Here is a 12,059-nt window from a genome sequence, read left to right as displayed (position 1 = left end):
TATATGTTGAAAAAATTTGTTAAATTGTGGTTAAAAAAAAACACAATATAAAATTTACTCTCCTCACCACTTTTAAATGCACAGTTAAGTAGTGTTAACTGTATTCATGTTGTTGTATAACATCTCTAAAACTTTATCTTACAATACTGACACTCTATCCCACTCAACAACTCCCCACTTCTCTGTCCCTAAGCTCCCAGCAAGCGCCATTCTATCTCTGTTTCTATGTGTTAACTGTTGGTACCTCCTGTAAGTGGGACCATACAATATTGGTACTTTTGTGACTGGCTTCTGTCACTTAGCATAATGTTCTCACGACTCATTCATACTGGGGAATGTGACAGGATTTCCTTATAAGGCTGAATAACATTCCACTGTATGTACATAATGCATTTTCTTTAACCATTTTCTATCTATGGATATTGGGCTGCTTCCACCTCTTGACTATTACATGGCTTCAAGATACTTCTTTCAATTGTTTCGGGTGTATACACCAAAGTAGATTGCTGGATCATATGCTAGTTCTATTTTGAGTTTTTGGAGGAACCTCCATACTGTTTTCCACAGTGGCTGCACCATTTTACATTCCTACCAGCAGTGTGCAAAGGGAGACAGATCTGTTTTTAAATGAAATGTCAGTTTTAGTATCAAACTGGCCCAACAGCTCTGTCTGCAGTATCAAGTAGTGATTAAATACTTAAAAATTTAACTCAACAAAAACTCTGGACCTAAGCCTTAGTTTCTATAATTAAATGCCAGTACTATTTAAAAGTATATTAAAGCTTTATAAATGGGGATCATTATCCCATTATAAGAAGAATCAACTTAGCAGTCATTTTCTAAGAGACTACAAAAACGGAAATAACAAAGCCAGGGCTGAGCCAGCAACAAAGGTAAAAAGCAGACCTGCTTCCTGAAAATAAGCGTGAGCAAGTACATAAGTTGCACCCTTACCCTTGTTTTGGCATCGATTTTAGCTCCTCGATCAAGCAATAGTTTTACCATGTTGGCATTTCCTCTTTTTGATGCAACATGTAGAGGAGTGATGTCATTCTGTGGAAGAACAGAAACAGAAAGTACAGTGTTATTATTTTGAGTTCAAGCAAAACATTGCTTCCCAACCTTCTCCAACATCTCACATTTCTCTTATGTTTTTTTAAAAAAAATATCCATTGTGAACAGAATGCTTCCCAATATCTTTGTCTGATGGTAATTTTACTCAGAATGAGACCCCCAAAAGGGATGAATTTTAAGGGACACTCTCTGTGGGGGTAGGGCCCACATTTATTTCATTTGTTTGATGGTGATTGTTTTTGTTCTAACATCCTGTGCCTTTAAGTCAATGTGTTTTCCTATAAATGTGAATGATGCATGCTGGCTACTGAGTGGTTGACTAAATGGTGGATTAATCAGCTGAGACTAGTGAAAGGGGTGTCAAGTTACTCAGAACCAGCTCTAGGTCATCTGAGTGCAAGCTGTCAGGGAGAAACAAGAGTAACTCAAAATGAGAAATCTGCCAGTGTCCTACATGGTCACAGGGCTTCCCATGTACAATGGGCTTAAAAGTGTTCACAGGCACTTATTAGCAATTTCACAGAAAATGACTATGTTTATTAAAAAAAACAAAAAAACTACTGTTGAGGACAGATGTATTGTCAGGACAATGTGACATTCCAATCACAATCCCCTGGATACCACAATTTTCCTCCATGTATCTGACAGGTTCTGTGACTGTTCCCAGATTGTCAAGGAAATATGTGTACACAGTGAAAACATTCTCTGCTTTGGCTCCTTCTTCTTGACTGGCAACAATATGGGTTTAAGGTCTGCAATTCACAGAAGTCAATTACATGATAAATGAACTAGGCTCATAAGTATTTACATTCCTGTCATGTGATAGCAAATACAAAATAATAGCTACCAGGTATTGATTCATTTCCTATGAATTATGCAGTGTTAAACTCTTTACTATCTCATTGAGTTTTCATAGTCCTCACAATATCACATATAATCTGAATCACAATGTCCATTCTACAGATTAGAAACAGCTAGCAAAACCAGGATTCAAATTAAAAGATGACTCAAACTAACGGGCTTCCCTGGAGGCTCAGATGGTAAAAAATCTGCCTGCAATGCACGAGACCCAGGTTCAATTCATGCTTTTGAAAAAAATATTTAATAGTGAAAATTTTCAAAAAGACCAAAGTTTGAGAGAAAGCCATAGTGAGCTTAATGTACTCAACACTCTGGCTCAGTAATCATCAAACGTTCGCCAATATTATTCCTTCTATATTCTCTACTATATTTTTCTGACTGAAGGAGTTGGAGAGTAGAAAGAAAATCCTGGGCATCATATTATTTCACCCACAAATACCATACCATAATTTAATTATCTCTAATATATAAGGATATTTATAAACAAGTAATCACAATATCATTATACCTAAGTACAAATAATTCCTTCAAAACACCAAGATCTCTTCAATGTTTAAATTATCATCTTGGGACTTGCAATGGTTAGGATTCTGTGCTTCCACTGCAGGGGGTGCATGTTTGATCCCTGTTTGGGGAACTAAGATCCTGCAAGCTGTGTGGCCAAAATTTTTTTCAAAAAGCAAATAAAAAGAAAATCCAAAATAACCTTTGTATATTAGAAGAAGAGGGCTTGCGAGATGTGTGGACGCAGATCAATACAGAAAAATCAATCGTTTAAACAAAAAGAAGATCCACAAGTTGCATTAGGTTAAAATATACCTTAAGTCTCTTTGAATCTCCACAGGTGCCCTGCTCCACTTTTGGTTTTCTATGCCCAGGTATTTTCTGGAAAAACTGGGTGGTTTATTGTGTAGCATTTTCTACATTGTAGATTTGGCTGGCTGACTGCATCCTTATGGAGTGTTATCACCTTTTTTTTTTTAAATTTTCTATGAACTTTCCTAGTTAAATACTTTATATCGTTACACACTCTCAAATCTGAACAACTCTTTATCTCATTATTCTTAGGTGCTAATGCATAAGTCAGTTCCAGAATAATTAGTTCATTAAATCAAAGAAGGAGGAAGAGATCTGAGTAAACCAAATGTGGCTTAGTAATGTTGGTGGGGAGTGGACAGGCCTAATATTGCTCTAGACCAAGCGGTAGACACACTTTTTCTGCAAAGGGCCAGGTATCAAATGTTTCTGGCTTTGCAGGTCATACCACTTCTATTGCAATTTGTTAGCGTTGCCTTTATGGTGATAAAGCAGCCCCATGCAATAGGCATAGAAATGGGAGTGACTGTGTTCCAATAAAACTTTACTTACGTGTAAATCTATGGCTGATTCATATCAATGTATGACAAAACCCACTGAAATGTTGTGAAGTAATTAGCCTCCAACTAATAAAAAAATTAAAAAAAAAAAAAAAAAAACTTTACTTACAAAACAGGTGGCAAGCTGGATTTAGGCCTGTGGGCAGTAGTTGGTCGACCTGTGCTCTAGACTTATCAGCTTGTGGTTGAAGGTTTCAATGGTGTGTAAGAGGTGACAAGTGTTAGTCACTCAGTTGTGTCTGACTCTTCGTGACCCCATGGACTGTAGCCTGCTGGCTCCTCTGTCCATGGAATTCTCCAGGCAAGAATACCGGAGTGGGTAGCCATTCCCTTCTCCAGGGGATCTTTCTGATCCAGGGATTGAACCCAGGCAAAGGAAGTCAAACTATATAGGCTGTGCCTTGGGTATGCTTTGGCACTCTTTGGTGTGGATGATTTGGGGTATGAATGAAGCCAGCAGAAAGAAACTTCCTAATGACTTTCTGACAGTCTTACTTGTCTCTGTTGTCTGAGTACAAGTATATAAATGAATCAAGCAGCGCTGTGGAGGAATTCTAGGCCTGAGACAGGAAATGGAACATCAGGTTAGGTCTATAAGAAACAAAGTCCAATAGGAGAGCTGTCTGAGCTCAAAGTGGGATATGACACGAAGACCTCATCACTCCCCAGCATGATTCAGGGCTGACATGCTATTTCCCTTTAAAAATGTGCCCTTGCCTGGTGGAGAAGGACTTAATTAACCTTTATCACAAGTAGGCTAATTTTAGTGAGAGGAAGAGCTCTATTTCTAATTTTGCTCTCTTCCATATTCATGGACTCTGTCTTATGGTGATGCATAGATGTCAAAAGGGTGCCTTGAAATTCAAACTCCCACTTTTTTCTACACCTCTCTGACCCCTTCTAGAGGAATACTTTATATTTCTATAGCACTTAGAAAGTGTTTTAAATTACTTATGTAATTTCATTTTACCTTCACAACAATTTATTGAAGTAAGATACATATCATTAATCCCATTTGATAAATAAACTGAGGAATAGATCTGGTGGGTAATCTGCATATTAAGAGACAGCTAATGAGAGGCAGAATCAGAATTCGGTTTTCTAGACCCTCAGAGGTGGGGTGTGTGAATGTGTATTTTCAGTCAGAGATCATAATAGCTTTGCTTAAAGACTATGTTTCTCAACTCTGTCCAGTGGAACTTCTAAATGAAATGCATACTTTTGTACTCCTGAGTCAGGCAGTGACCTCTTTTGTCAATTAGGAACAAGTCAAAATTAGAGTCGGACCTTTGGACAGTCAACAGGACGTTTCTATTTAGATTCCTCAGTTCAGTTCAGTTCAGTCACTCAGTCGTGTCCGACTCTTTGCAACCCCATGAATCGCAGCACGCCAGGCCTCCCTGTCCATCACCAACTCCCGGAGTAGTTCCTCAGTTAACCAATAAAGATCTTTTATGTCCTACTAGGCACCAGGCCCAGTGCTGCATTTCCATTATACAAGTGAACCACAAAATTATGGAATCCCAACAAATCAAGAGTCCAACGATATGAGAGATAAAAAGGCTTGTTTAGGAGACCTCACTAGTGACTCAGGAAATGTGAACGATGTGCCTGCTTTCTGGGATGCAGGCTGCCTGTGTGTATGAGGAACCTTCAGATCTACCACTGAGGCAGGGGACAGAGGAGCCCCACACTGAGCTGTCTGTCCGCTGTGGACAGACACTCCCAGATGAAGATAATAGCAGGAGGGAGGAGAAACAGCTCTGTCCAGATAAAAGAAAAGAGACCACGTATTCCTCATTCTTGAGATCAAGGAAACCTTCCCAACTACACATGCAGAAAGGCTCCTTGGGGGCCAAAAGGGAAGGGCTACCACCCCATAGTAGGCAATGTCAACATTCCTACAGCCCTCTTCACTAGAGTCCACCTTGGCTAAGAGAGGCATGCACACACAGGGGAGGACCCTGACTTAAACCAAATATGGACTCAGAGTCAGGCAAAGCAAGAAGACCGGCTAGAGAAAACCCAGAAGAGATGCCCCAGAAAAGTGATTCAAACTACCAAAAAAAGGTGCAACACTTGCTGAATTTACCCGTGTGAGTCTATTCACATGTACTCTTTTTCCTCCCAATAAACAAAACACTTATTTAGGTGCTTCCCTGGTGGTTCAGATGGTAAAGAATATGCCTGCAATGCAGGCAACCCAAGTTCAGCCCCTGGGTTAGGAAGATCCCTTGGAGAAGGAAATGGCACCCCACTCTAGTATAATTGCCTGGGAAATCCCATGGACAGAGGGGCCTGGTAGGCTACAGTCCATGGGTCACAAAGAGTCAGACACAACTTAGCAACTAAACCACCACCACTTACTTATTTCACCACTTTCTCTTTTTTTTTTTTTAATTATTTTTTTTTTCCAGTGGGTTTTGTCATACATTGATATGAATCAGCCATGGATTTACATGTACTCCCATTTTCTCTTTGTAGAAATTCATTTCTACAAAGACAAAAGGTCAGTGCCTTGTCACTGGCTACTGGTCATCGTGATCTAGGGACTAGGATTCAGCATTCTCACTGCCGCGGCCTGACTTCAATCTCTGGCCAGGAAGCTGAAATCCTACTTCATACTGCTGAATACTGAGGCCACCTTAGATCACAACCACAGATACAAGGCCAAGGTTAGTTGCCATGGTAGAAAAGGCATGGATCCTGAGACAGCCCCAGGTCTGAGGCCTAGACACATGACCTAAGAGTGAAGCAGACCGAATGAAGGACCCCTCACTCCCACAGGAACCCAGCCTAGTGTGAGCAGCAGCTGTGGTCAGCTCCTGAGGTGGCACTGGAGCTTGGTCAGAGTGGGACTCTGTGCTACAAGTCTGCAGGAAGAGCTGAGTGCGGAGCACACGGACTAGTGAAGATCTCCGACCTGCTGGCCCCGCTTCAGCATAGGGCGAGGCAGGCCCCTCGAGAGGGAGGTGAAGCCTGTGCTGCAGACAAAATGTAAACTAGCTCAGTTCTGGACTCAACTGGTTTAGCTGTCCACATCTACAGCCTGATGGAAGAAGCAGCATGCCTGTTTCCAAGTAGGGATACTTCCCTCAGTGTCTGCAGAGCATCTGGATTCTATCCAGCAGAACAGATGAACTACATGCATCAGAAGTTAAGGAGTTTCTGTCAAACGGAAATACTCAAGAAGAAAACCACACTATCAAAAATGAAGCATTCTCAATCTAAAGGCCCACTGACAGATGAATGGATAAAGAAAATGTGGTGCATATATACAATGGAATACCAATAAAGTATATTAACTCATATATATGGAATTTAGAAAGACAGTAATGACGACCCTATATGCAAGACAGCAAAAGAGACACAGATGTAAAGAACAGACTTTTGGACTATGTGGGAGAAGGCGAGGGTGGGATGATACGAGAGAATAGCATTGGAACATGTATACTACCATATGTAAAATAGATTACCAGTGCAAGTTCAATGCATGAAGCAGGGCACTCAAAGCTGGTGCTCTGGGACAACCCAGAGGGATGGACTGGGGAGGGAGACGGGAGGGAGTGTTCAGGATGGTGGGACACCTGTACACCTGTGGCTGGTTCATGCAGATGTGTGGTGAAAACCACCACAATACTGTAAAGTAATTAACCTCCAATTAAAATAAATAATTAAAAAAAAGAAGATGTGGTACATATATACAATGGAATACTACTCAGTCATAAAAAATAAAACGATGCCATTTCTAGCAACATGGATGGTTATCATACTAAGTGAAGATTATCATACTAAGTGAAGTAAGTCAGGCAGAGAAAGACAAATACCATAGATTATCATTTATATGTGAAATCTAAAAACTGATACAAACTTGTTTAAAACTGAAAACAGGCTCACAGACTTCAAAAAACAACTTATGGTTATTAAAAGGGAAATGTGGAGGATGGGAGAAATTAGGAGTTTGGGATCAACATATACACACTACTATATATAAAATAGAGAATAAAGAAGGACCTACTGCATAGCACAGGGAACTCTACTCAATATTCTGTAATAATCAATATGGGAAAAGAATCTAAAAAAGAATGGATATATGTAAATCTAAATCATTCAGTACACCTGAAACTAACAAAATATTACAAATCAACTACACTCCGATATAAAATAAAAATTAAATTAGAAAAATAAAGTTAAGAAATGAAGCATTCCTTTGATGGACGGATCAGTAGACTTTACACAGCTGTGGAGCGAATCAGTGAACTGAAAGAAAGATACACTGGTATGAATGATCCAAACTGAAACACAAAGAAAGAAATGGAGCCCACAAGAGCCGTGGGATGATATAAGACAGCCGACTGGAGTCACATAAGGAGAAGAGAGAAAATAGAGCAGAAGAAATATTTGAAGAGATCATGGTCAAGAATTATCTCAAAGCAATGAAATACATTAAACCACACCTTTATGGATTTATATTCTCACCTGTATAATGGATATAATACCTCCAGTGCCTCCATCACAGAACTGCCAAGGGTGAGAAATGAGGTAATTCACACGGAAAGGAAAAGGGAAACTCACTGGTATTTCATATCTCTTATCTCATCTAACTCCCACAAAAACATTAAGAGGTACTAATATTTTTTTCTTCATGCTACAGATGAGGAGACTAAAACCCAAACAAATCAAAATAACTTGTCAAAAGATCACAAAGCTGCAGTAATTTGATTCCTAAATCCTTGATTCCCTTGCTAGATTAGACCATGCTGCCCCTGAACTTCTAAGTAGTGCAAACACAACTAATTCTTACTATCAGAGCTTTTCTGGAGTATCTCACAGTGTACTAAGAGATGGAGGGTATTGTGGTCAGGATGTTTAGGAGCTGAGAGCTAATATTCTATAGCCAGACTACTTAGATTCATATCCCAGGCCTACTCCATACCAGCTCCATAAGCTTAAGAAAGTGTATTTAATTTTTCTGTATCTGCAAAATTAGGTAATGATAATATTGATATCTATACTATAGAATCATCATGAGCATTAAGTTAGTTAGTAAGCACAGAGTCTTAAGAATGGTGTTTAGCATTTATTAAACACAAATGTCACCTATTAAATTATCGTCAGTCAGTTCAGTTCAGTCGCTCAGTCGTGTCCGACTCTTTGAGACCCCATGAATCGCAGCACGCCAGGCCTCCCTGTCCGTCACAAACTCCCGGAGTTTACTCAAACTCATGCCCATCGAGTCGGTGATGCCATCCAGCCATCTCATCCTCTGTCATCCCCTTCTCCTCCTGCCCCAAATCCCTCCCAGAATCATAGAGACATTTAAAAAATATATGAGATGACTGCATCTCACAAAGACATTATGAAATAGTTTAGGTAGAAAAGACACGCAGACCTGAACCTATTGGTGAACTCTAGGAAGGTGCTAAAATTGGCAGTTCCTAGGATGGATGCAAAAGGTGTTACAGAAGTGTGGACTAAATCTATGAAACGTTAGAAGGCCTGTGGCTGAGCTCAGCAGCAAAAGAGGGGCAGGGGAGCGTAGCTGACAGAACATGATTGACACATGTAGTACTTAACATGATACGTGACAGGACCTAATGGAAACATGTGAGTGCCATATTGAGAAACAGGGACCTGGACAAAACAGCTACCTCTGCTGGGAAACAGTGGGATCTCTGGCTTATCTCCTCTCAATTCTCACTGCAAAACCAAGCTGAATAGGAGCCAAGTTCCTTTACAAAATAGTCACCAAAGCAAGATCGTTTCTGCAACTCCCCAAAGGGAATTCAGCTCCATTTGCTATGTTACTATGTTATTTGCTATGCTGTAATAAACAGCAGACTTTTCATTCCATTTAAATATATTAAGGGCAGTTGATTACTGATCTCCTCCTACCTCTCCCCTTTCTCCCTTTTTCTTAAAAACTGTCAGGGGTGGTTATCACTGAGTAACGGAATAAATGGATGGTATCACTCAAAGTTTTCTACATACTAAGAGATGATGATTCTTTTAGTTTAGTTCCTTGATATGGTTGAAATTGAAAACAAATTCTGAATTAATTAAATGTTAAGTTGAGAGGGAATCTGATATCTTTCTAAAATTCTTCCCATTTGTATTAAATTTCACCTCTAAGTTATTACTAGGTTTAAAAATTTCAAAGTACAAAACAAGATTTCAGAAGATGAAGACTTCAATGTGTTAATGAATTGTATTTAAAACACACATTTTAAGATTTGTATGTTTTCTCATTCTATTCTCTTGTACTTCATCCTTATTCCCTAGTGTAAATAGCAACAGGAAAATGATGAGTAAACGAATCACAGAGAAAGCACCAGAAAGACATTTAAGCAAGGCTTGCCAGCATCTTTTTTTGTCCCACAGATGCCTATCTTTTGAAAAGTCTTTTAGCTTCCGAGAGAAGCAGCTGAAGGAGATCAGCATGCGCCCCCCCCAAATAGGCCTCTTTGACTGAAGGATTGTATTGAGCTCTCTCTTCTGCTCTTCTGTAAAAATGGGACACACATTTCCCTTTGTAAAGGTGTCTCCTCTCCCTTTCCAGGAAGAGGAGAATGCCTCTTAATCAACAGAGATGCTCTGAGTTTAATCTGCCTAACAGAGCTTACTAAACTACTCTTCCTTTTCAATAGCACTCCAGGTACCCAATACCCTGCATATATGTACCTTCCCACAATTTACCACCCCTAGAACTCAAGCCCCCTTTTCTTTATCTTGTCACTTTCCTACAAATTTATTACTCATTGTTAAAATGGCATATAAGCCTCCAGAATTTAATTGCCTCCTTTGGGTCTTCACTTCTTTTCTATGAAGGCCTCTATTAGCATATATAACCTTTGTCTGGTTACTCTGTCTTTTGTCCATTTAATTTGCAGAACCCCAGGTGGCAAGATGAGGTGGCAAGAATACACAGAAGAACTCTACAAAAAAGATCTTCATGACCCAGATAATCACAATAGTGTGATCACTCACCTAGAGCCAGACATCCTGGAATGCAAAGTCAAGTGGGCCTTAGGAAGCATCACTATGAACAAAGCTAGTGGAGGTGATGGAATTCCAGATCAAATTCTAAAAGATGATGCTGTGAAAGTGCTGCAGTCAATATGCAAGCAAATATGGAAAACTCAGCAGTGGCCACAGGACTGGAAAAGGTCAGTTTTCATTCCAATCCCAAAGAAAGGCAATGCCAAAGAATGCGCAAACCACCACACAATTGCACTCATCTCATCACTGCAGATGGTGATTGCAGACATGAAATTAAAAGATGCTTACTCCTTGGAAGGAGAGTTATGACCAACCTAGACAGTATATTAAAAAGCAAAGACATGACTTTGCCAACAAAGGTCCATCTAGTCAAGGCTGTGGTTTTTCCAGTGGTCATGTATGGATGTGAGAGTTGGACTGTGAAGAAAGCTGAGCGCCGAAGAATTGATGCTTTTGAACTGTGGTGTTGGAGAAGACTCTTGAGAGTCCCTTGGACTGCAAGGAGATCCAACCAGTCCATCCTAAAGGAGATGAGTCCTGGGTGTTCATTGGAAGGACTGATGCTGAAGCTGAAGCTCCAATACTCTGGCCATCTGATGCGAAGAGCTGACTCATTGGAAAAGATCCTGATGCTGGGAAAGATTGAGGGCAGGAGGTAAAGGGGACGACAGAGGATGAGATGGTTGGATGGCATCACCAACTCGATGGACGTGGGTTTGGGTGGACTCTGGTAGTGGTGATGGACAGGGAGGCCTGGCGTGCTGTGGTTCATGGGGTCGCAAAGAATCAGACACAACTGAGCGACTGAACTAAACTGAACAGACGCCAGCAAGGTAATGCTCAAAATTCTCCAAGCCAAGCGTCAACAGTACATGAACTGTGAACTTCCAGATGGAACTTCAAGCTGGGTTTAGAAAAGCCAGAGGAACCACAGATCAAATTGCCAACATCTGTTGGATCATGGAAAAAGCAAGAGCGTTCCAGAAAAAATCCATTTCTGCTTTATTGACTATGCCAAAGTCTTGACTGTGTGGATCACCACAAACTGTGGTGAGCGACTGAACTGAACTGAACTGTGGTATGGGGATCCTCAGCAGGGCCTAGAGATCAGAGTCCACTCTGTATCCTATTTTTTCTGCCTCATCCACGTAACACTTGTTTACCAAACATTTGAATTTTCATCTCCATGTGAATTGTCTTTCTCCCTGCTGAAGTCCCTAACCCCTACTCCCAGCTTCTTGTTTTGTCTTAAGATGATACTTAAAGTGAGAATTTCATCCATTTTGGCAAGTATCTCAGTTTTCCTGGTCTCTTCCATGTACACGTGTTATTAAACTTTTGTTTGATTTCCTTCTGTTATTCTATCTCATGCCAGTTTAATTTTTAGTCCAGCCAGAAGAACCTAGAAGGATAGAGGAAAATTTCTTCCTTCCTGACAACTGCAAGTCTTCTCGGATACTTTATTTTTATAATAGTTGTACTGAGATATAAGTCACATACCATAAAGCTGACCATTTTAAAGTGTGAGATTCAGCTGTTTTTCAGTATATTCACAAAGCTGTGCAGCCATAGTATCAACTTAGAACATTTTCATCTTTCTGTTAGAAACGGAAACAACAGGCCCCAAACAGAACACTTGTGCTGAGACCCACCAAGACTTAAGACCTGACCAATTGTAGCAGTGTCTCCCAGGAATGTGACCTTGAACCAGTCAATCTGGAACTACCTGGTCAGCACTATGGAGGTAAT

At 40.2% G+C, this 12,059-nt stretch overlaps 1 protein-coding gene across 2 annotated transcripts in view; it reads right to left on the bottom strand.

Annotated features, from left to right (window-relative positions):
* ANK3 (ankyrin 3) overlaps positions 1 to 12,059 on the bottom strand; it is a 374,580-nt gene that overhangs the window by 207,851 nt on the left and 154,670 nt on the right. For both annotated transcript variants that reach the window (XM_043476896.1, XM_043476897.1), the window contains exon 8: positions 955 to 1,053. In XM_043476896.1, the coding sequence (XP_043332831.1) occupies positions 955 to 1,053 (99 nt within the window). The remainder of the gene's footprint in view (positions 1 to 954; positions 1,054 to 12,059) is intronic.

Source organism: Cervus canadensis, chromosome 8, assembly GCF_019320065.1.
Source record: "Cervus canadensis isolate Bull #8, Minnesota chromosome 8, ASM1932006v1, whole genome shotgun sequence".
In the NCBI taxonomy this organism is placed as follows: Eukaryota; Metazoa; Chordata; class Mammalia; order Artiodactyla; family Cervidae; genus Cervus; species Cervus canadensis.
Note: the sequence above shows the minus strand (reverse complement) of the source record. Positions and strands in the feature narration are given on the sequence as shown.